The 25,659-nt window shown below is 40.8% G+C and overlaps 2 protein-coding genes and 1 long non-coding RNA gene across 8 annotated transcripts in view; 1 reads left to right on the top strand and 2 right to left on the bottom strand.

The window, feature by feature from the left end:
* Positions 1 to 433: 433 nt before the first annotated feature.
* kctd6a (potassium channel tetramerization domain containing 6a) lies at positions 434 to 19,561 on the bottom strand. Of its 6 annotated transcripts, none has more exons than XM_046075612.1 (6): positions 19,432 to 19,553; positions 12,784 to 12,896; positions 11,632 to 11,801; positions 2,797 to 3,049; positions 1,732 to 1,890; positions 434 to 1,347 (listed from the first exon to the last, which is right to left on the bottom strand). In XM_046075612.1, exons 2-6 carry the CDS (start codon positions 12,811 to 12,813, stop codon positions 1,237 to 1,239), a joined length of 723 nt encoding a protein of 240 aa, XP_045931568.1. In that variant the 5' UTR covers positions 12,814 to 12,896; positions 19,432 to 19,553; the 3' UTR covers positions 434 to 1,236. The 6 variants fall into 6 exon arrangements, with proteins under 6 accessions (XP_045931568.1, XP_045931570.1, XP_045931567.1 ...); XM_046075614.1 differs by having other exon boundaries at positions 12,794 to 12,896; XM_046075611.1 differs by having other exon boundaries at positions 19,441 to 19,553.
* Positions 19,562 to 20,538: 977 nt separating this feature from the next.
* Positions 20,539 to 22,525, bottom strand: LOC123987052. The gene is made up of 2 exons (XR_006829056.1): positions 21,509 to 22,525; positions 20,539 to 20,889 (listed from the first exon to the last, which is right to left on the bottom strand). It is a non-coding gene; the product is annotated as an uncharacterized LOC123987052 (long non-coding RNA).
* The window catches only part of LOC123987050 (coiled-coil domain-containing protein 180-like), a 10,852-nt gene continuing 6,871 nt past the window's right edge, over positions 21,679 to 25,659 (top strand). Inside the window, exons 1-4 of the mRNA XM_046075610.1 lie at positions 21,679 to 22,602; positions 24,010 to 24,174; positions 24,309 to 24,487; positions 24,647 to 24,887. Coding sequence (XP_045931566.1) covers positions 21,979 to 22,602; positions 24,010 to 24,174; positions 24,309 to 24,487; positions 24,647 to 24,887 — 1,209 coding nt within the window. The 5' untranslated portion in view covers positions 21,679 to 21,978. The remainder of the gene's footprint in view (positions 22,603 to 24,009; positions 24,175 to 24,308; positions 24,488 to 24,646; positions 24,888 to 25,659) is intronic.

Here is a 25,659-nt window from a genome sequence, read left to right as displayed (position 1 = left end):
CAAGCAGGTGTCTTGAAAAGTTACAACCTTTTAATAACCTTCCCTCTTTGTTTTATCTTTCCACTGCAGCTCTGCACAGAAACACTGTCAGGGGAAACATAAAGAGGCCATTTTATACAAAAACAACAGTGACTACAGAAGATACTCAATTTCTGAAGCCTTGCATCAGCTTAAAATAAAACATTTGAATATATTTTTTACACAGAATGAAGACAATGGATTGTGTCCCCTATCGCTTACATTGGATGCATGCTAGGAAGGGATATCTTGATGTCCAGAATGAACAGGAGGGATTATTACAGCAAGAAACACTTGTCTGTCAAAAATATCGGCACCTGGCTGTTAGACGTCCTATCCTTTAAATTGGTCTAAAATTGGCCTATCTTTAGGAGATATGTGGATAAAAGAAGAACTGAGGGTGAAAAAAGTTACCTTAATTGTCCAGATTCTTTTATTTGCAATTGCTATCAATTACTGGTCATTGGCGAACAACAGATTTGTGATAATGCTGATATGTCAGAAATGTAGCTACCATACATTATGTGGTCAAAAACATTTTACTTTTACCAGAACACTGCAGCTATACAGTACGTGATAATTGAACATGTGATTCCAAACCCATGGGTATTATTCTTTCCACCAGAGGTTGAACCTGGCTGAAAACTTTTTTCCCCCATTCAGCCACAAGAGCATCAGTGAGCTCCAAAACTGATGTTAGTGATCAGGTCAGGCTCCCAGTCGGTGTTCCAGTTCATTCCAAATGGATGGTTGGATGGTTTTGAGGTCAGGGCTACGTGCAGGTTAGTCATGTTCTTCCACACCAAACTTAGAAAGCCATTTTTTTTTACAGAGCTGGCTTTGTGCACAGCAGGATCATCATGTTGAAACAAGAAAGCAACTTCCTCAAACTTCTGACACAAAGGTGAAAGCACATTAATGTCTAAAACATCATTGTATTCTGTAGCATTAAGACTGGAGGGCTGTCCACATACTTTTGGTCATTTAGAGTCTATGATAAAGCTACGGTAATATATGATAATGTACCACATGTGGCTAGTGTGCTATCCTTATGTGAACCTCACCTCCTGCTTTAAGTCTGACGAGAATGAGGGAATGACTCAAAACGAACACACGTCATACAAAACATTAACACATAACAACAAAACCACCAACAACAAGTCTCTGTCTGTCTGCATACACCCCATCACATCTTCCATCCGTCAATGAGTCCATCAGTCAGTCGTTGACTTTGTGAGCTCGTCGGCAGAACGTCCAGTGATGTTCCACTGTGTTCTCATTGGCCCGTTCGCTCATGTGGTGAACACGCGTGTTGCGTATTGTGAAACCCTGGAAAATAACGACACAAGCAAAATAAATAATCACATAAATTTACATTATTCGTTTCGCCATAATTTAAAAAAATACACCATGTTGTTTCATGATAACCTATTATTTTGAAAATGTAAAGACTTGATTTGTGATGTTTTATTTACTGCTTTTCCACATAAGTATTTAATACACCTGTACATGATGAAACATTCTGCTTTCATGTTTTTAAACAAAATAAACACTGTAATGTTGACCACTAAGCAAAAAAACAAAACAGCCAGCAGTAACGAGCTATAATCTAATTTCCTCGTGTCAATGTCAGAATTCATTAAACTAAAGTACTCTGACTGATGTAAACAAATAATTTCTACACATGTTAAAGATGAGATAAATGTTGCATACAGCTTTGGAGATGAAGTCGAGCAGGTGGACACGCAGGCTGACTTCCTGTTGATGGTCACATGGTCCGAAGGTGAAGGACACCTGGTAGTCTCTCGTGTCCATCATGTGTTTGTTCCACTTTGTGAAACTGCTGGAGATGGACTGCAACACTGCGTGGACCTAATGAAGAAAGAGAGTAATGTGACTACTTATTTAAAATTTAGCATATACCGTATACATAATGTACAGTATCAGCATAACAGAACTAAGTATACAAATATAGAGATGAGAATGTTAAGAGAAGAGACATGATATATGAACCTGGTCTGAAACACCTTAAGGCCAATTTATACATGCAATTACACCACCAAAATGCTAGCTGGCGGTGGGGTTTCTATGTTCGACTGTGTCGAGTTTCTTCTTCTTCACTGGTGTAGGCTACTACAAACAATGGTGACTAAAACTAAGGGGATCACGTTGGAGCTGATCGATGTTGAACAGTAGTTACATTTAGTGAAATTACTAAAATGCAGAAATGAGAGAAGTCGGAGGAGGAGATGGTATGTACAACCCTTGAACCGACTGAGGCAGAAGGACAAGCCGGAAATGCACAGGAGAAAATGCGATGCTACCAAGCTGACCAGTCACAGTTCTTGCAGAGTGCATTGTTGCAACGTGTAGTTACATTTTTGGCGCAGGGTACGCAGCAACATGTAGTCTACAGCGTACTTATGGCGTAGATTCGACACAGAAGTATAAATTAAACATTAGTAGACTCCAATTTCCAAAGTAAAAGTGGTGAATGTGGTTGTTCAGTTGTATTGTATGATGCAATGTGATATTTAAAGGCAGCACAGTCAATAGAAAGATGTGGCATAAGTCAAAGAGGTGCATATTTGCGCTAAGCAGAACAAATTAAAGAGGAGAAATGTTTCAAAATTAGTGAAAGTTAGTGGTTATTCCAAGTTGTCTGACTCCATGAATGAACATGGAAAATACAGACAGAAGCAGAGAGGAGGGTCTGAAGCTATCACTAAGTATTATGCCTTGACTCATCAATACAACCCAACCGCTGCTCCCACAGACCTTGGTGGTGATGGTGAGCTGGGTGATGATGACTGCGACAGGGTTGGAGTACTTGGACAGCTTCCTGGTGCTGGACAGCTCCACCACCTCTTCGTAGGTGTCAGTGGGGTAGGGCAGCATGGGTTTGGGGTCTCCCAGGCACTGGATCAGGGGCTCGATCTGATAGAAGTCGGCCTCCTTCCTGAGCAGCTCAGTCTCCTTGAAGTCGCATGGCAGCGTCAGCTCGGACGTCCGCAGGAAGTTGAGGATATAGCTGAAACAGCAGAAACAGAGACAGGATCAGTCCAGACTGCTGAGCTGATGATTCTCTCAAACTCTGAGCTGTCAATTAAGTCAGAACAGGAGCGAAGAGAGCTGCTGTACAAGTCCAGATTATTTTCTCTTTTAAAAGGACAAGGTTTGTGTTATTCTATTTATTTTTGCCAACAAATCCCATTAAAAGTCTTGCAATACTTTGACTTCCCCACTCTGTTTGAGACTCTCAGCCTCAAGCCCATTGGTTCCTACTGAAATGTAATTTGATTTCCTTTCTAAAAAATGACTCAGTCATTTCCTGAAAGAGCTGCTCACTGTTACAAACATTACTCAAAGAGGAGGAAATAGTGCATTTGTTGGGGACTATTTTCAGTGGTGGATTAATACACGTTTGCTTCTCTAGTGAGCATTTCCGGTAGCAGGAAGGTGTTTCTGGGATTGAGTCAAAACAAACAACAGTTCATGGTAATGAAGGAACATGTCACCCAGTGCAACAGTGAGGCCAACTCATGTGTTTTTAATAGTTTTTAAACAACAATGGAGCTCTATGGCACAGAGGAATAAGATATATTAGACTGTGGATACACAAATTATTTGTTTCTATGGTTTGCACACAAGATTTATTGACATAAACAAAAATATAGGTAAGAAATTTTTATTCAGCAGCGATGCTGAAGTGCCAGGGCTCTATGCTAACCCTCATCACAATGAGTAATAATAATAATAATCTTTATTTGTAGAGCACTTTTCAAAAACAAGTTACAAAGTGCTTTAACAAGTGTAAAGACAATAATACCCAAGAGACAATAATACAAAAACAATACAAGATAAAAGCATGAAAAGACTAAAATACACGTTTAAGATAAATATAAAATTAGTAAAATACAATAAAATAAAAGTAAAAGGAGTACATGTGCTCCTAAATGAAAGTTTTTCAGAGCACACAAAGAAATTTAGGAGCACAGTAAAAATTGTTCAAGAAATACAGAGTTTATTAACAAACAATGTATTATAGACATATTTATACTACGTGTGTGCTCCTGCTCCTTGAGTGCAATTATAATGTAAAAACCAGTGGAGGACTATGGAAGTGAAGACTCATATCTGGACACTAGGTACTTCTCAAATTGATCTGAAAGATCCACATTCCCATTAAAACACCCTCATACAAACACTTAGAGCTGAAATCAACATAAGCATCTTTATTCAAAACTCTTTTTCCATGTTTATCATCGCGGTTAGGAGTGATTTTTAATTAGGGTTATTGGTTGCATTTGAAGCAATACGTTTTACATCAAATCAAAGTTAGGATCTTAACAAATAAATCAGACAATGCAAAAGCAATTTATTGATATTACAAAAGTTATGGTTTTGAAATAAAATCCCGAGTCCCCAATGACCGAGACAAAACAAATGCGGTCGAGTCCGAGACGACACCAAGACCATCAAAAAGTGGTCTCGAGACCAAGACCAGTCCCGAGTACTACAACACTACTAAGGTGTGTCTAGCACCTTGCTGAACCCTGCCACCAAGAACTTAAGCTGTTCAGGAGGCAAAAGTGAATCCTACCCAGTATTTGAAAGGTGTGATCATTTATTTATATATATATATATATATATATATATATAAATAACACACACAAAAAAAATCTTCTTGATCATCATTGAGATATAAGAGAATCAAGTTTATCCATCAGACAAGCTGTGTTATTAGAAGTGCAGGCCTTTGCCTACACGCTATCACTTTTGCATTCCTGTAGAGGGGAGCTCGTTGTTTGATGCCGAGTCTCACTGCCTCCCCCACACAGGAGTGTTCCCATTTACGTATACACTCTGGGGAACAAGGGTCTGGATGGCCTTCACCTTCTCTTTGATTTCAGCACACAAACAAGCACATTTTCCAATTGCAAGGGTCTATGTCTACTGACGTCTATTGATTGATGCTGCAATAAAGCTTTTATTTCTTAATAGTATGATGCAGGGAAAATACACCATTGTTACCCGATGGAGACAAGTATGGTCAAAAAATCAGGATAAGCAGATGTCAAAAGCAGACAGGATGAGTTTAGAAAAGTTTGGCTTTGCAGTCACAAAAGGTGGAGCAGAAGAGAGTATATGGTGTACATATAATGAATGTACAACAGAGCTTGACCAGTTTCTCCTTGGGACCAGCTCGGATTCACATGCATATCATTGAATTTTTAGTAAAATTATGTTGCTTTGAAGTTTGAACTCTACTGGATTCAAGTGTTTAATTGAAAAGAAAGAAAAAGAAGGAATGAAAGTACATGTGGGTGAGAGGACCTGAAGACATCTGCCCCAGGTACACAAAGGTGTACCTAAAATGCGGCCACCAACTGTATACGACGATAATGATTAGCAAGTGAGCAGGCTAATAGGCGTGTGCCATATCATATTGTTGACGATATGTGTGTATAAGTTTGAATATGATTCATATTGTGATAGGGCCGTGCAATTAAACAATAATAATTATTGCAATATAATTTTCCTCAACAAAAATATAACAAATGTTCAATAAATGTTTAATAAATGTATGATTTAATTCATTTGACGAACAAACAAATTAGGGCTTAATTTTTCTATTAAGATATTTACTTGTTGAGGAAAAGGGACTGTAAAAAGATTTTACTTAATTTTACTTTTATTATTATTTTTTATAAAAAAAGATTTTAATATTTTTTTGTTTTACCTCAAATTTGTTTTTCATGTTCTGACCATAAAGAAAAGTTTAAAAACACAATTAACCATCTGTTTAAACTTGAAATTTATAGTGATAGTAAAAGTTGACTGATATGACATTTTTATCGTGATAACATTTATGGCCATATCGCCCAGCCCTACATCTCAACAAGCATGGCTGAAAGCAAAAGTAACATCAGAATCAGTTTTATTGCCAGGTACATTTTCACATATGAGGAATTTCCCTTGGTATAAATTGGTGCTTACAGTACACATGAACATAAATAGAAATATATAAAAAGTAAGGATATCAAAAATTACAATACAATGCTAGCAAGTATGTGCAAAAATTCACAACATGAGCATAAAGCACAGTTGAGCATTGTTGTCAAGTGTGGGGTCAGGAGTGCGTATGAGTGTGCATGTCTGGGGAGGGGGGCATGAGAGTCAGTGACAGTGGGGACTCAGGGCTTGTTGAGGAAGCCCACTGCCATCGGAAAAACTGTCCTTGAGTCCTGGAGGTGTACAGGTCCTGAAGAGACGGAAGGTGACAATCAATCACCTTCTCTGCAGACCGAATGATACCAGATGGTGATGGAGGAGGTGAGGATGGACTCAATGATGGCGGTGTAGAAGTGCACCATCATTGTCCTTAGTAGGCTGAACTTCTTCAGCTGCCGCAGGAAGTACATCCTCTTCTTGGTGAGGGAGGTAATGTTCAGCTCCCACTTGAGGTCCTGGGAGATGATGGTGCCCAGGAAGCGGAAGGAGGGTGCGGCTGGGCTCTTTCTAAAATCTACCATCATCTCCACTGTCTTCAGAGCGTTGAGCTCCAGACTGTTCTGGCTGGACCAAGTCACCAGATGGTCGATCTCCCACCTGTAGGCGGACTGACTGGCAAATTTCAGTAGCATAATGGACTGGTGACTGGAGGTGCAGCTGTTAGTGTACAGGGAGAAGAGCAGAGGGGAAGGAACGCAGCACTGAGGGGATCCGGTGTTGATGGTCCTGGAGTCAGAGACATGTTTTCCCAGCTTAACATGCTGCTTCCTGTCCGTCAGGAAGTCTGTGATCCACCTGCAGGTGGAGTCAGGCACGTTCAGCTGGGAGACCTTGTCCTGCAGCAGGGCCGGGATGATGGTGTTGAAAGCAGAGCTGAAATCCACAAACAGGATCCTGGGGTAGGTTCCTGGGGAGTCCAGGTGCTGGAGGATGTAGTGAAGGGACGTGAATGTTTACTGCATTATCTACAGATCTGTTGGCTCTGTAGATGAACTGCAGGGGGTCCAGGAGTGGGTCTGAAGGATTTTAGGTGGGACAACACAAGGCGCTCAAAGGACTTCATAACCACAGATTTCAGTGTTGTGTAATTTTTAATCTTGTGTATGTTAACCTACTATAGAAGTGTTTTAATCACTAGTAAAATGATAGTTTGATTAGTGTTTGCTCTGACATTATAGATTGTATAACTGTTTTATTCTGTGTAAGATTGTAACCTTCCTATGTTGCTACATGTGAAGTGAAACTACTGAAATCACTGACAGTACGGCCATGTTAATTTAGGAAAAAGCAAAAGTCTTGCTAACATATGCAAGTAATATTTGCTTAGAGTCCAGATAAAATGATGAGGTAATGTTTGCTTAAAGTCTAGATTAACATGCTGTATAGTAGTAGGAATGAGTCATCAGGTGAACACCTGCTACAGGTCACGTACCAATGAATAAGATGACATGTAAGAGGCTATTTTGTGTGGCCAGTCCTTTTTAGGAGGTACAACACTATATACTTACGTTTGATATGTTAACGTTTAAGAGAATTATGTTAATCTTTTTTAAAAATATAATTGTGTGTGTTTAAGTTTTAATAGTGTCAAATTATACAAGAATATGTTTTTAAAAAATATGGTGTGACTAGGTTGGTGGATGGTGAATTTCTGATCCGGAGTGTTTAAAAATATAAAAGGCTATATTGTAACAAAATTATGATAAAGAACAGCTAAAAACAACTAACTTGATGATACAAAAAGGTAGAGAAAGGGTTAAAATTAACAAAACTTTACATGTAAGAAACCACTAGATAGCAGCAGGGGATAAAAAAGTTCACCATCAGAGAGGGTGCTGTCAGCGAACACGAAGGTGGAGAGGAGGAGGAGACTGAGTAGAATGCCCACCTGAAGGGCGGAGTTTGAGGTGATATATAAGGCAATGTTCGCTGACTGCGTACTCTGTTCCATCGTGATGCCTGCTAGGATGTTACTAGGGTTTTGCTGTCCTTTACTGGAATAAAAACTCTTTTGCACAGATTCTTGACCGTCTCCAGAGAAGTTTTAGACTATAAATTATTGACAACTTTGGCGAGCTATTTGAGTATTTTTGACAAAGTCTAAAGTGGTGAGTGTAAGGACGGGCCTTCAGCTGGCCTAGCCCGGCCTTTTCTCTTCATCATCAGGGCGACGGCTCTGTAGTCGTTTAGTCCTGTGGTCCTAGCCTTTTTGAGGACAGGGATGATGATGCTTTGAAGCATGCTGGCACATGGCATGTCTCCAGTGAGGTGTTAAAAATGTCTGTGAACACCGCAGACAGCTGATCAGCTCAGTGCTTCAGGGTGGATGGGGAGACAGAGTCCGGCCCAGCTGCTTTGCGAGGTTTCTGCCTCCTGAACAGTCTGTTGATTTCCCTCTCCAGGATGGTAAGAGAGGAGGAGGAGCCGGGGGGTGTGATGGTGGACTGTGGCCGATCAGTGGTGTGACGGGGGACGGTGTCAGGTCTGTCCCATTGTTTTTCAAAGCGACAGTAAAACTGGTTCAACTCGTTGGCAAGGCTTGAGTCGTTCATGGAGTAGGGGGATTTAGGTTTGTAGCTGGTGGTCTGTCTGAATCCTCTCCCAACAGAAGCAGAGTCATTTCTTGAGAACTGGTGTTGTAGTCTCTGCATACAGCTGTTTAGCATCTTGCACCGCCTTGGTAAACCTGTACTTTGACTCCTTAAACCTGGACCGGTCACCTTTCCTAAACGCCTCTTCCTTATCCAACCTCAGCTGTCTGAGCTTAGCTGTGAATCAGGGTTTGTCATTGTTATAACTCACCCTGGTGCGTGTTGGTATACAGCTGTCCTCACAGAAACTGATGTAGGACGTCACAGCCTCTGTAAACTCATCCAGGTTGTTGGTAGCAGTCCTGAAAACATCCCGGTCAGTGCAGTCCAGCTTCACTGGTCCACTGCTTAGATGTCCTAAATATAGGTTTACAGAGTTTTAGTTTCTGTCTGTATGCAGGAATCAGGTGGACCGTGACATGATCAGAGTGACCCACTGGAGCACGGGGGATGGCGTGATGGGCCCTGCTTACTGTGCCGGAGAGGTCCGTGTCGCGGTCCGCTCTGTAGACCTGGAAGCCAGCCTGCTGCAGCGCGGAGCTATTGATCCAGACAGCCACGTCTCCTTGAAGCACAGAACAGAAGATGAATAAAAGTCTCTGTTTTTCCCCACCAGTAGCTGAAGTATGTCCAGTTTATTGCACAGTGAGCGCATGTTGCAGAGAAATATTCCCTGTAGCGGCGTGCGGTGTCCTCTTCGGCGTAGTCACACCAGCATACTGGACCTCCTCCCCCTCCTCCGGTGTCTCACCGCATGAACAATACAGTGAAGTTTTGACCAGAATGTCCAATAATTCCACTGATGACCCCTGATGTTTATGAGCTCTTCTCTGGTGAAAGGGCCAGGTATCGCAGCAGAATGCAAAGTTAACAAACATAAACAAAACAAACATAAACAAAACAAACAGAGCACACCAAAATACCTCAGCTGCCCTGAGCGCCGCCATCTTGCTGGGGTTGCTACCAGCTCCATGGAGGAGCGATTTTAAGTAGTGTTTGGTTACAAAAGATCAGGTGTACAACACATGGTAATTAGGGCTGCAACTATTAGTCGACGACGTCAACTTTAAATATTCGTTTGACGGGAAATTTCATTGTCGACGCATCGTTACATAGACGCCGTTTAAGGGAGAGATAGCAATCTTCATTTCAGGAACATTTCAGGAAGTGCTGGTGTGGTAGTGGGATGGTGTTGCGCTATGGTGTGGACAGGACTCTGTACATTTCAGTATATATTGTAACACAGGGTTTTATTTTGAAGGATGCAGTTAATATTTCCACTACAATGTTTTTCTTTTTCTTTATATCAAACATTATGGAACGGTTTTAATGCGTTTCTTTTCATGAATGTGTTACGTTTATAATGGTCTTTATGTGACGGGGATATTTCTTTCCTAAGAGGAAATGTTAGAGTTTTACCACGGGAAGTATAGTGGACACTTTATTTTGGTAACCGCACTTACCGCACTTTGATTGACGTCTAGGTACGGCATTTCGTTGCTCCTACTATTTACATTTTATTTGGTTGTAAATAATGAAGTTAAGTCACCGAACCCACTTGAAAAATATCCTTGTTTACATTGTTACGTTTTGAAGTTAATTTTAAACCTGCTAAGGAAGGAGATGTTTAGCAATCAGCACGTGCGTGTCATGAGGCTATTTTGTGACTTGCTCCGCTAGAGTGTGCTTTGGAGAGTGACGCTTACTAGCATGAAGCATTTAGTGATTTTACTCATGATGTTACGCAGGAGCTGTGAATGTTTTGTTTCTTCACAATTACAGACCTGTTGCTGCTGTTGTAGCTGCCTGTGAATAAACTGGTCCAAGATAATCCTGAGACGTGTTTCCTGGCTTACTATACAGCACAACGCAGAGGGCAGTATCGCTTCCACTGTATTTGATTGCAGATCCGCGCCATAGTGCATTCGCGCAGTACATCCTCTCGCTCGTCTCTCTCACGCTCATAAACACAGCAGCACAAATCGGTCTAACAACACTGGCAATGTCGGAGACCCAGCTTTAAAAAAGTTATTAGTAATGAGTAATGGTTTAAAGTACATAAAGGAACAGCTGGCTTGTGATGTAGCCTACAGAACATTCCCCACTTATAAAACTGAAAAATAAGTTACAGTAGTAGTATGAAAAGGGACTGTTGCTTTATTGTTCCAAACAGACATTACATTGTTAGTGTACAGTTGGGGTTTTAGTACTTGCTTTTAATTTGTTTTTATTTTATATAGTTCCAAAGCAAAAATCTTTCTTGAAACAGTTACAAGTTTTAAAGTTTGTATAAATCAGTGAATTATAGGAGTAGTCTACGCTGTCTTGTCTTCTTCCCTGGTTCCCTGGCGTTGACACTGGTGTCTGAATAGTAAAACTCAGTCACCTAATGGTAAGGTTAGCTAGATAGGCTGTGTGTTGGAGATCAGTTATTCACTTTAAAGATATTTAATTAGTTAAATGGTTTAATTAGGGTTAGGGGGTGACAAAAATAATTGTGACTAGTCGACTAATCAAATAAATAATAAACAGATTAGTCGAGTATGAAAATAGTCATTAGTTGCAGCCCTAATGGTAATATGTAAGAAGTGCAAGAAGACTATAACAAGAAAAGGGGGCAATGCAACAAATTGATTTAACCATCTCACGCAGAAGCAGCAAGCTGAGTACGTGGAGAGCTCAAAAGCTATTGTGAGTTCTCAGCCAAAAATATTTTTCAGTATCATCAAGAAAATCATTATCGCAGAAATGGCGTGTTTGTCTCATAGGTGACGGCAGAGAAAAAGTCATGTTGTTGCTAAAGCTAAAATGCTGCTATGCAAACAAATACTTATTTGAAGTTAACCTGACGGTGTTTCGCATGTAACATTTGGCATATTGGCGTGCTAGCATGTCTCAATCTGACAATCACAAACTTAATCCATACAGACTACATATGTTTGGATACTGAGTTTACAGCAGGGTAAATATGATTCATCTGATGAGCTAGCCACAAATACACACTCACCGAAACAGCAGGCCGTCGCGGTCAATGAAGTAGTTTCCGTGTGCGTCCCTGACGGTGGGGAGGTCGCCTCTGAACATGGCTCCCAGCATCGAGTCTGGGTAGCGCTGCAGCGTGGACAGAGACGTGCTGTACACACAGCCGCCCACATTCAGAGTCACAGGCTCCCCCATCTAGACAGAGCAGGAACAACATTGCAGTCAGACAACAATGAAGGCCTTTCTCAATACAGAGTACACCATCAACAATTTTGTGTTCTTGCGAGTTTAAACTTGGCTTGTCTGTGAACAGAAGGCATGTAGTACATACACTCTTAACTGGGACTCAACTGCCACACTGGGAGACTTAATTGGGACAACAGCATTCTTACTGACATCATCAGCTCATCTGTGCTCAGGTGACTACATCTTCTATCCACACTGTAATGTATATTTAAAATAAAACCAAATCTAATATCATACGTAACACCACACTGCTTCTGTATATTTTTCCCTACACATATTTACATCTCCAAATGTTCAAGTAGACATTATTCTGATAAATCAACAAAAAAGTCTTAAAACTAGGACAGTGATATAATGCATTTTGGAGCCTCTAACCCTAACCATAACAACTAAACGCATAACCAGAACCGTTAAATTAAACATAAAAAAAAAAACATATACATTGCATTGTTATTGGGGACGAAAATAACTATCGAGCAGATTGGGTATCACTCATGATGTGACTGATCCACACTATCGGATATTCACAAAGTCACAGCGGGCCTGAATTATCCACTGTGATGTATACAGATGCTGAATTTGGAAATAGAGAGCACTGGTATCTTTACTCAGTATCAGCAGATAAATGAGTAATGGGACAGTGAAAGTTCAAACTGTAAATCTCTGAACTGAATCTAAACCTAATTCCTAAAACCTAATTTTAACCCTCAAAAAACTACTTGAAGGTCCCGCTCATAGTGAGGACAAACCAAAATGTCCTCACTTTGAGCTGAGAAAGACAATAAACAAAGACAGTATGAAGGCATGTGCCATCATTCAAATGTCAGACATTGTTCAACTGGCCAAAGGCTGAAGTGCCAGAAAGCAGGACAGTTCAGACTGAAAAATGTCTGCAGCGAAGTAAAAAACAGAACTGCGCCCACACACACACACTCGCACACCATGTGACCCAGGTCTCCATTCTCCATCTGCAGCCCTGGGCTGTCTGTGTTGTTTCTCTTCAGGTCAGACGGTTGTAAAGATCATTTCTGTTTCCACCAACACCTGAAACAAGACGATAAACAGCTTGTGAAATGGTTTCCATGGAGATAATCAGCCAGCTGATGCTGCGTTTCCACGGCCCAGACATCATCTGGCTGATTAGTGTTGCGTCCCTGATGTGTCCACAAACTGCCAGCCTGTGAGAAACAGAAGGACGAGCTGTGGACCTTGTTCCTTAAATCTCAGATTTAAAGGTCCAGTGTGTAATATTTAGGAGGATCTATTGACAGAAACAACAATATAATATACATAACTATGTTTTCCGTGGTGTCTAAAGACCTTACATAATGAACCGTTCTGTTTTTATTACCTTATAATGAGCAAAAGCATTTCTAACTACATACACAGCAGGTCCCCTTACATGGAAGTCGTCATATTGTGCTGCCATATTTCTACAGCAGCCCAAAACGGACATAATAGAGAGCATTTTCTGTCACTACGTTGAATACGTAGAAAGACAAGGGAAGAAGAAGTACTAGTAGTAGTCGTCGTCGTCTGGTTTGTTAGAAGTAAGAAAAGAAGTGAAATTTAGACAAATGGAGAATCAGGCCGGATTTTTATATACAGTCTATGGATCAGGCGTATCATTTAGCAAGAGCCAACAGAGCGTGTCGGCCACTGTAGCTTCTCCTCCGCACTTGAAGGGGGGGGGGGGGGGGGGGAGCTGTGACTAATGGTGCATTCATGTGATGTCGGAATTATCTGATTTGTTTTCCTCTTCAAATCTTTATTGCAAAAACAGGAAGAAAGTGTACACGGGCCATAAATAAGTATACAGAACAGTATACAAATAAATAAAAATACACAAATTTTACTTTGCCAGGGGTAGTCTATATTAGATAAAGATATTAAAAGATTACTATATGTTTTATTATTTATTAATATTATTATATTTATTAATGCCTTTTTGTTGTTGGATTTACAAATTAAAATGTACAACCTCATGGAGAAAAAGTTTTTTTTAACAGCTGAATTCACAATTGCCATCAGAATTAATACATTTATTATAAAGTACATTTTTCATCCGCAGAGCAAAGGAATGCACAATGAGCCATTGGTTGCAATTTGCAACCCTCACCTCTAGAGATCACAAAAACTTACACACCGAACCTTTAAAGGAGACCTGTCATGTTTTCCATATTTTGACTAATCTACAATGTTACAATGTTGGATGTTCATGTTAAACATGGCCAAAGCTTCAAATAATGAGGTAGAAGTATTTAAAAGAAAACCGGTGAGCCAAAACTTCAGATTTCCTCCTGTTCTGAACGGTCTGTTTTCAACAGCTTTTTCTCCCAACGGCTCTACACGGAGCAAGTATTCCATTTATGGTCATTTGCTCTGCACAGCTACGCTCAGTCTATCTGTACACCATAGACTGAAGTAGACGACATTGTGGCATCACCCGTTGGTTTGTGGACTGCCGTTTGAAGCCTTGAGTTTGGCCGATTTTATGCAACTAGCGGCAGCGGACGTGCCCGTATTTGGACGAGACGGTGGAGCTAACTGCCGTGTGTGGAGCTAGCTAGCTAGCTTGCTTAGCTAGGTGCATCTGTAATTCACGTTAACTGACATTTTATCTAGAGAACAACAGTCTTAAAACTAAATATACTCAGCAGAGAAAGTGAACAGCCAACTCCTAATAAGCTTTTTCGACGGCGCTGGTTAAATTTACACAGTTCCGTGGGTACGATTCACTCTAGTCTGATTGACAGGTTGCCATAGTAACGATTTGTCAATCAGATATTTCCGCCCTGAAGCATACTCTGCTTTATGGTCTATTTTAAAATAAATGAGACCATAATTTACTAAATGAACACCGTGTTGTATTGAAGAAGATATGAAACTTGTGATTGAGACCATAAACTCATTAGGAAAGTGTTTACTAAGGTAATAAATCAGCTGAGCAGTAGGGTCATTTTACCATTATTTCCAATGGAACTGGACTTCTTTTTGGAACCATTTGGCCGTTCAATAGAATTCAGGTTCATGGGACTTTCGCGTTCGCATCAGATTGCTGACCGGAAGCTTCTCAATTGCTGCACGCTCAGGGGCAACAACAGCCTGGTAACATGCTTCAGGTCATTTCCAATCAGAAGACAGCACCAACGTCAGGAATTTGGGAGTTAACTTTGATCAGGACATGTTCTTTCTCCCACATAAAACCAACTTCAAGGACTGCCTTTTCCCCTCCCTTACGTTAACATTGCAAATATCATGAACATCCTGTCTAAAAATGATGCGGAATAACTAGTCCATGCATGTGTTACTTCTGGCTGGATTATTGCAATTCCTTATTATCGGGCTGCCTGAATTTCTCCCTTAAGACTATCCAGTTGATCCAGAATGCTGCGGCACGTGTACTGACAAGAACTAGGAAAAGAGATCATATTTCCCCTCCTGTATTAGCTTCTCTGCACTGGCTCCCTGTAAAATTCAGAATTTAAAATCCTTCTGCTCACCTTCAAAGCCCTTAATGGTAAAAATCATATTTTAAAGAGCGCAGAGTGCCCCATTCCCCCGGCTCCGTAATTAAAAAAGAAAGAAAAGGGTTAATTTTAATAATAGAAAACGTGAAGCACTGATGGTCCGAAGCACATAAGAGAAGCAGAACATCTTGACCCGTGCATACCAGAACGAATGTGTACCTAGGCTTGTTAATGAAGGAGTTACAGAGAAGAGTCTCAGTATAGTGGGGTGCCTGGCACTGCTTTGCTGCGAACAAGCTTGCACAGATAAGGCAGGCGTTTGACTTATAGAGTGTAGTTTCCTTGCGCCTTCACATGGGTAAAAGCCTAGTGGCATACGATCCTGTTTTAATTCATAACCAATCACAGGCTCACTGACTTATTTGTTTTGATTATGGACCAGTTAGGAATACTCCAACAACCTATCAGGAGGAGCGTGTGTTGAAATATAAATGAATTCACAACTGAGCCTGTTCAATTGCTGCATAGCCCAGCAAATCTTTACTGCATTGAATTCAACTCAATTGTTTTAGTTAAGAAGAAGCAGTATGCACGAGGACCTGAAGACATCTGGCCCTGCTGAAGGTTTTTCCTCCCACAAGCTTTATAGCTTCTTTCATCTCATTGTTTTAGTTTTCCAGCCTACAACTTTACTGTTTTGAGATGGTCTCACAGCTCTCATCAGTGTTGTTTCCAGAAGCAGCAGGCAGCTGTTTTTAGCAAACAAGCTCTGACAAACCCATGGTCCACTATCTGTCCAACAGCAGACAGACACAGTCAGAGACTAGCTGGTGAAGAAAGTGGAACATTTAGCAGCTAAAGAGACAGATATTTTTCTCAGGGGTTGGGGAAGAGCAATATTGGACTTACATTCATCAGGTGGACATAAACACGACTTAAATGGGACAGTAATATCACTTTGTATCTGCTGGATCTGCATTGCAGCTGTACTGCAGTAACTACCTGCTATTTTTACTGTCTTTGAAAAACATTTATAGATAAATTACTATTTAAATCTGTCTGATTATGGAGATTTGTGCTTTGATGCTATGAGGTGTGGATAGATGAGGCTACAGCACCTCTACAGGACTGGTTTTAATGCACAGACTGGCACATGTTCAGAGAGAGGCCGCCACCCAGGAAAACCACAGCAGTCCAGACGAATATATCTGTGACATCATATGTCAGGAAATGTGTTGATGATGTGGTGATCACTAAGACAATAAAATCATTCCCAAACTAGAAAGCCTGGATCAATGGAGAGGTGAGGGCTCTATCCAGAGCCAACAAGGCTGGTTTTTGAGTCAGATGTCAAGAAAGTTAGTTAGTTAGTTGAACTTAACACCTTTTCTTCTCACTTTGATCTCCTCAACAAAGAGTCAGCTGTAAAGTCTACTCCACCTCCAGAGGACCGGCCACTGACAGTATCCACGGTAGATGTGAGGGGAGTCCTGCTGAGAGTGAATATGAGTAAATCAGCTGGGGCTGAAAACATCCCTGGCTGTGTACTAAAAACATGTGCCAATCAGCTAGTTAATGTTATTACTGACATTTTCAACATATCACTGTCTAAGGAGAGAGTTTCCACCTGCTTCAACACAGCCACCATCGTTTCTGTACCTAAAAGGTCTGCTGTGTCCAGTCTGAATGACTACCATCCTGTGGCTCTCACCCCCATTCTGATGAAGTACTGGTTCTACAGCACATGAAGAACAACATCCCAGCCAGCCTGGACCCTCACCAGTTTGCTTTCAGAACGAACAGATCCACAGAGGATGTCATCTCCACTGCCATCCACTCAGCCTTCATACGCCTTGAGAAAACCAACACCTACATGAGAATACTGTTTATGGATTTCAGCTCAGCATTCGACACACTTCCCCCCATGATGATTGGAAAACCTAGTACTCTGTTGATAATGTAAATTTTTTTAATGTTTTACAATTAAATTCTGGCCATACCTTACACATTGTACCTTTAACTGTGGGGTAACCGATCCTGGAGAAATCCAATACCATAACAAATACCATGATAAAAAGCAAACAATGACACAGCAAGTAATGTAACTGATGTTAGGTTGGTTGTGGGTTTATCTTCAAACAAAGATACTAAACAATCACTGGTTCCAGCTTCTCTAATGAGAGAAACCTGCATTCTATTGAACGACCAGCAGGGGGCGACACTTCTGGTGGCAAAAAGAAGTCCAGCTCCATTTGAAATAATGGTAAAATGACCCTACTTTTCATCTGATTTATTACCTCAGTAAACACTTTTCTGATGAGTTTATGGTCTCAATCACTAGTTTCAAGTCTTCTTCAATACAAAACGATGTTGATTTAGTAAATTATTTATTTTAAAATAGACCATGAAGCAGAGTATGTTTCAGGGCGGGATTATCTATGATTGACAAGTCGTTACCATGACGACCTGTCAATCAGGCTAGAGCGACTCGTACCCAGGGTACTGTGTAAATTTAATAAGTGCTGTTTAAAAATCTTATTAGGAGTTGGCCGTTCACTTTCTCTGGTGAGTTCATTTAGTTTTAAGACTGTTGTTCACTAGACAAACTTATCTACCCAATGGCGCAATGGATAAGACTATTCCTTTGGTGTGAGACACCCGGGTTCAAACCCCCACTGTGACCCATGCACCAATGTGTCCCTGAGCAGGACACCCCTAGTTGCTCCAGAGGCATGCAGCCTCTGACGTGTATTGCAATTGTAAGTCGCTTTGGATAAAAGCGTCAGCTAAATGAAATGTTTTGTCCTTAAACTTTTGTTTGCAAAGAAAATGCCTTTCACCTCAAATATTACTCCAGTTTCCCCATTTGCTATTTGTAAGTTTTTCAATAATCAGAGAACCATAGTGTTACATTTATTATTGAAGAAGATATGTCTTTAGGTTGGGTAGAGGTTCAATATGGGACAACTGAGGTCCCCTGTCTCTTGAATAGTTGGTTATTCTGATTAATCAAACCACAATCTAACATCCTCTCATAAAGGTTTACAGTTTTGGGAGGGTTACTTTGGAAATGTAATAGGCTGCCGATTACAAGTTACCCTATTTAAAATGCAATAGTAGTGTAATTATTTCAATCACTTTATCAAAGTTATGGACCTTATTACATTTAATTACTTTATGATTCCTTTTCTAAATTTCTAGTGAAGGTTTTCAGCTGTTAACCATTTTGAAAAGACAGCTTAAGAGGCAGTTTAGCAGGCAGATGGGAGTCTCATCAAACGTTACTAAACAGCTGTGGCTAGAAATGGCAAAAGAAGACATTGTGCACATGAAAAACGTACAACAAAGTATTATTCAACTTGTAGCCTAGCTTCTTATCGAACATTTAGATGTAACCACCAAACTAATCATGAACATTTTCATTCAACTGTAATTTAATTACACATTTCCCCATTAATTGTAATGGATTATAGGATATATTTATTTGTAATTAATTTATATAACTAAATTACATGTAACTATAGTTTCTCCCCAACACTACAGGTTAACATAACATGTAGGGGAAATGTATTCAAATTGAAAGGGGTTGAGCTTCTCAATTGTGAGGGTTTTTGATCTTTATCAATTGGATATATTTGGGTTTTTGATTAATGGTTGGACAAAAACAAGTAATTTGTAAATTTAGGAAACTGTGACATCATCATTTTCAGACATTGTTCAGACAATGGGAATAATCTTTCATTGCAGCCCTATCAGTTCAACTGAGTAACGACTTTGTAAGGTGCGCCTGAATCCAGAGCAATAAAATCCAAACTCTACTGTGATGATCAGCTGTTGTTGACACAGTCAGCTGATTTTCCGGTGTTCGATTAAGAGTCTCTGATGCTGGACGGCGTCATACTATAAAATGTTTTTCTACATAATATTGACACATGAAGATGAAGCAGCATATTAAAAACACGTGAAGGTGAAGATAACCTTTTGTGTGTGATGATTAGCTGAACACTGCTGTCTCCCTCTGCAGCTGAATGGAGCTAGCTAGTTAGCATGACGTGAATGCGTCACACCGTCACTTTAACAGGTTAAATAACATTTTTAAAAAGTCTTACCGGTCTTACCTATAACCACTCCATCACTCCCGACTGCTGCTTTACCAGCACACACACCTGGAGGTAAAAGCTCCGAGCTAACCATCCATTTACATCCATCAGTTATTAGCTACGCCACTGACTGTGAGGAAACTTCCGGTAAGACCTATCAAAATAAAACCTGACAAATCAAGAGTTTTTGTGAGAACAATAAAATAAATGTTTTATACATAATATTAAATAAATGTATTATACATAATATTAAATACATGTATTATAGTGATTTTTTCTGAGCTATAGAAAAGTGCAATATGGTACATATTATATATATATTATATTTTTATATGTTGTCAATTTTATATTTATAAAAATACAATTCCTCTCCCCCTGCAATGGATTGGACCCCAGAGCAATGCACATGTAAGTAACTGCTACATTGTTGAGTTTTTCTTTTACACATAGTTCTATAATTCTTTTATAACTTGCATATCTGTTTATTCCATATTTATATATTTTATAATTCATTTATTTCTAGCCCTCTTATCACTTATCACCATATTGTACATGTAAAATACTACTTGGCAATAAACCTCTTTTTGATTCTGAGAGGATTTTTAGAAACACTGAGATCATAAGTACCCCTTATATTATTTATTTATATAAAGTTCTATCTTGTCTTTTCTGTCAAATACATTAACATTTCATCTTTATGTGTAAATGTATAATGAAATTCTAAATACTAAAATTTAAATACTGTCTAGAAAATCTAGAAATACTGGAATTTGGCCTATAAAATAGCCACCATTGTGTAAGATTTTAATTGTAAAATGTAAACTCCTCCAGGTTGTTAAAACCACCAACCCCAGAAAAAAAGTTTGGAGTAACCTTAAAACAATCAATGTATTTTTATTAATGGTAGGAAAAGTAGTCTGTTCTTTTCTGTATTATTAATAGTCTATATTAAGTTATAATTTACAGTATTTATCATTTATAAATTTACAATTACATTACTTATTTGTTCAAATGAGTATAGGGTGTAATATCTGAGTATATTAACTAGAGTTGTGTTAAGACCCCCACCAAAGCTTAAAGGTGGTCAAACATAATCAAAGAGTCCGGGAGCTGTACCAAAAAAAACACAAGTTTATTAAATAAACCATAAAAGAAGTCAAAATTTAACTCAAGCTAAATATTAAGTCTGGTGGGCTGGCCAAAACAAACAAAAGAAGGGAAGCCCTCCAGACCAGCCCACAAAGGGCCATAGGATCTGGAGGCTTCCCCTCTACCCTAAACCAATCCCTAAACTAAACAAACAGAAATAAAGCCATGAAAACTGAACTACCAGTCCCATCAGAAATATAAGAAAAAAACAACAATCAAAAGAATTCAAATTGGTAGCAGTCTCTGTCAGTCTGCTGCTGTCATGACTGGAAGGTGGACCAGAGAGAGAGCCAAGCGCCCAGCCTGGACTTGAAACAACTGCGAAACAGACACAACATGAGTCAGGTGCGTTCGAGATGACTGTGGCTGACTTTCGCCATTGATAGTCAGCGGCACGCAGCGGCGCATGAAATCAAACACACCTAAAGTGATTGAATGCTGGAGTTAAAATAAGGCATGTCCTCAGCAAAAGGTCACCTGCAGTCATCTTGAACGCACCTGTGTCCGCATGAAGTCAACTGCACCTTACATAGCCTAATACTGATAAATCTACATCATGACCGGGGGGTGCAACAAGCTGCAACGATTAATCGATTAGTTGTCAACTATAAACTGAGTATCTTTGGGTTGTGGACAAAATAAAACATTTGAGGATGTCTTCTTGAGCTTTGGGAAACACTGCTAGACCTTTTTCACCATTTTCTGACATTTTATAGACCAAACAACTAAACGATCAATCGCGCATAGGAACATGCTGGAAAATGGATTTGTGTGATATGCAAATTTAGCGCACACCTACTTGGCATATTAACAAATAAAAAACATTTAAAATTTGTAATTAAAAACTTCCATTTATGTATACATTCAGCTTGTAAAGTTTCACCGTGATATGAGCAACGTTGTTGTTTGTGTGTATATTTATTGTTACAACGTTCACCTCTTCAGCGGCTGCATCTGCCTGTCCTGTATAAAGGAGAGACGTGTCGTGTCTGCCTCCCACCGCCTGGGGGCGCCACCACCACCAGCAGCAGCAGAAGCAGCAGCCTGCCGGTCAACAGAAACACGGAAACTATTGTGTATATCAACGGCTACATCCTGTTGGTTAGTGGTTACAACTCTTGTGATTTCCATCTGCTCTGGAACAGTTCCTACTTCAACAACTGTCTTTATTTGGTCTCTGCCGCTTTCTAATATTTAAAAACGTTGCTGCACACGTCCCTTAAAGCGTCCTGGAGAGTTTAACTCTGAAACATATGTCTGGAAGTCCCGGACTTTGTTGTGGCGGGCTCCGGTGTTAGCTCGTACTGTTATTAGCTTTCTGCTCCGCGAAGAGCGATGATCGCCGATAGAGTATTTCTTTCTGCGTATTTCGACTAAAAGACAAAAACCGGAGCCCCTCCGCGCACTATGGCGAGTGAAAACACCGAGACCAACGCGGTGAACGAGGAGGAAACATGCCCCCCGTCCGAGCACGACTATGCTCACTCCTCGGCCAGTAACTGTCACGTTACTTCCACGGAGGCGTCCTCCTCCTCCGGTACTCCGGGGACTGACGGCGGATTCCCCGTGCAGGACAGCTTTAATGTACCGGCTGAGCCCGAGCAGAGCGCGCCGGTAGAACTTCCCGAACCGGCCTTGGGTGCGGAGGTGGACTGCCCCGTTGGAAATGATGTGGAAGCGTCCGCTACGCCGCCGCTGCTAACCGAAGAGGACTCCCAGAAGACAGCAGCCCCTAAATTTGTCAGTACTGCCTCCCCCGGTGTACAGCGACGTGGACGCCGGCGTACCGGGCGGCCGGAGGACAGGAACTGCTCCTGCTGCAAGTCCGAGTTCGAGCGGCAGGGCCGCAGCTTTAACCGGAGGGCGGTGTTTACCTTCACCACCCCAGAGACCGTGCAGTGGGCCTTCCCGGACTCTGCGGTCCAGGACAAGTCCTTCCTCTGTGAGACCTGCGTGCAGTTCATCAGAAGCAAATGCAAACGCAGAATGAACGGGAAGCGGTACATGTGGCTGAAGCCTACGAAAAAACAGGTGTGTGACTGATAGTATGGCGATATATTGATAACCGTGGAATCACAGTTCATGCGATATTACATTATTATTAGCCTCAGGTTGTCTCTCCACTGTGTTATTATAAGTCACAGAGCTAATATCCGACCGGAGTATTAGTGCCACAGTAAGGGGAAAAACGATGAAGATTTTTATTGATTTTGATAATAAAGTGGAAATGATGAGAATAAAGTTGAAGTACCATTTCAACTTTAATTTCACATTTTGACTTCATTCTCATCATTCCAACTTTATTCTGGTCATTTAAACTTCTCATCATGTTGGTTTTAGGGTTGGCCCCAATGTCGTTTTTTGAGCTTCTAATTAACAGCGAATCTTTGAAGGCGCCGCGGGGGGTCTGTTACTGGTGGGTCTAATTTCACCAGATACAGTTATGTATTTCATAGAAAGCACAACAACAGAAGGATGAATGCCCAAAAAGTTCTGGCAATGACATGAGTGAGGGAGAAACCTGGGGGGGGGGGGGATAACGAACGGCGGTCACTGACTGTGGGTGCGTGAACGTTTCTTTACAGTGTGTAGGCTACATAATAACAGCATGTCATTATTACCAAAAGGTTGTTTAACTTTTATTGCGGCTAGGCTAGTAGTCCCAAGTGCTGGACTAAGAGAGCGAGGAGACTGGAGTTTGATAAAAGAGAAATATTTATTGCAGGGTTGAAGTGATCGAAAATTGAGCCGAGGAAGAGCGAAGCAGACTGGAAGACTCGATGCTGCAGAACCAGGTTGGAGGCTGCAATGCAGTGCAGGAGGGAACCGTAGCTGAGAGTCCAGAGGATGATAGGCCGTTGAGCAGGTCCTTGAACAGTTCATGGGAATATATTAACCGGGCGGGGGTCCAGGGAGAGCAGACAGGATGAGAACAGTTTCCGATAGCAGAAAGTAACAACACGTTATTATGTAAAATTCGCTTTTAACTTAGAGCCTACTAAATGTTATCTCATCATGTTGACTTCATTCTCGTCCAAAGAAATATTCTATCCGGATTTTTAACCTGTTTCCGTAATTGCACCTCTATTTCCAAATACAGAGAAAGAAAGCCAGAAGTTATCTCTTTGCTCTAAACAACATAAGAACAATATAAATGTGTTATTGTGCATGAAAATACTAAATAATGTAAAATATAAATACCATATAATAGCTCATTTTGGTTCACATGGTACAAATCAAGAGACGAGAAAAGCAAAGCAAGTAAACTACACTGTGTACGCAACTGCTTAAGGTTCACTGTTTTTGCTAATTTTTAGTATTTCCTGAATTGTTATTCTCTATACAGTGGACTAGAAATTGTGTGATCATGTTTCACACACTTGGGATGCATTAAGAAGCTTTGATTATTTATGTTTCTGTTCTTGGTGGTGACCGCAGTCAGAGATGAGAGACAAGAAGAAAGGCCGCAGGATGGGTAAGATAAGCAAAGCGGCGCTACTGGTGAGCAAGTCCTGCTACAAGACCGCTTTCAAAATGCTATGGTCTGCCAAAGGCGCGCGGAAGCCTATGATGGAGTTCTGGAGCAAACAGCTGAAACAGGAGGTGAGAACAGAGGATCTCCTGGTGGATACACCTGTAGACCAGGACAAACATAACCTGCTTTAGGTCTCAATAAATAGCACTTGTTTTTTTATTATTATGTAATTGTTTCTTGATGATTCCTGGTGGTGTTGCAGATGAAGGCTCTGACAAGGCAGACGGACAATCCCTTCCATCAGAAGGTGTCGAACAAGAAGCCGCTGTCGTCCTTCCCCTGGCAGCGCTGTCTAAGCTGGGTCCAGGAAAAAGCTCCACTCGTCACCACCTGCCTCACCTCACTGTTCCCTGACATCAACGCCCTCTCCAAGAGCAGCCAGTAAGTCTGAGTCTCGTCACGCTGGCGCTCAGTTCACACAGTCCACAGAGCTGTAACACGGGTCACTGGCCAAAAACGTTGAAGAATCCTGCTGGTGTAGATGGTTCATTTTAGTTTTTTGATGTGATGAGCATCTTTTCTGTTTTTTTTGTTTGGCAGCAAGCTGTCAGAAGAGCATGCGCAGACGCTGCTGGAGCGCCGGGCCGTGGTGGCACTCTCCATCCCGCTCTTCACCAGGAACATCTGGAAGAACAACTTCCTGCAGGCCGCTCTAGGGGCAGAACTCCGCCTGCAGGGCTGCTCTGGCTCTGCTCTTGATGCCCTCAACACCATGGGACTGAGTCAGAACAAAGACACAGTCAGGTTACTGCTGAACAGGCTCCAAAACGGCAAGAAGACTGTGAGTATCATGACTCAGAAATAACAAGTGAATAATTCTAACTATAGCAAGGTCAGGGGATATTATACATTTGTCTTATTCCCAACAAACCCCTGGAAAAGATCCAAACCACCAATCAATTGACCTAGTTTGTTTGAGCCACTGTCCTGCTGCACCAAATGCTCACTAGAGCACCAGTATGTATTTATCCGTCGCAGAAATGAGTCCCCACTAAATAATAATAATAATAATAATAATAATAATAATCTTTATTTGTAGAGCACTTTTCAAAAACAAGTTACAAAGTGCTTTAACAAGTGTAAAGACAATAATACCCAAGAGACAATAATACAAAAATAATACAAGATAAAAGCATGAAAACATTGAAAAGACTAAAATACACGTTTAAGATAAATATAAAAGTAGTAAAATACAATAAAATAAAAGGGATAAAATAAAGTCAAATAAGATCGGGAAAGGCTCTCCCATAAAAGTATGTTTTAAGAAGGGACTTAAAAGAGTTCACTGACTCAGCTGACCTGATTTCCTCGGGCAGGCTGTTCCAGAGCCTCGGGGCCCTGACAGCAAACGCTCTGTCCCCTTTAGTTTTCAGTCGAGACTCTGGAACAGACAGCAGACCTCTGCCCGAGGATCTCAAGGTACGTGCTGGTGCGTATGGGACTAAAAGGTCAGAAATATAACAAGGTGAGAGGCCATGAAGAGCTTTAAAAGTGATCAATAAAATTTTAAAGTCAATTCTAAAACATACTGGGAGCCAGTGTAATGAAGCTAA

This window comes from Micropterus dolomieu, linkage group LG18 (assembly GCF_021292245.1).
Source record: "Micropterus dolomieu isolate WLL.071019.BEF.003 ecotype Adirondacks linkage group LG18, ASM2129224v1, whole genome shotgun sequence".
NCBI lineage: Eukaryota > Metazoa > Chordata > Actinopteri > Centrarchiformes > Centrarchidae > Micropterus > Micropterus dolomieu.
Note: the sequence above shows the minus strand (reverse complement) of the source record. Positions and strands in the feature narration are given on the sequence as shown.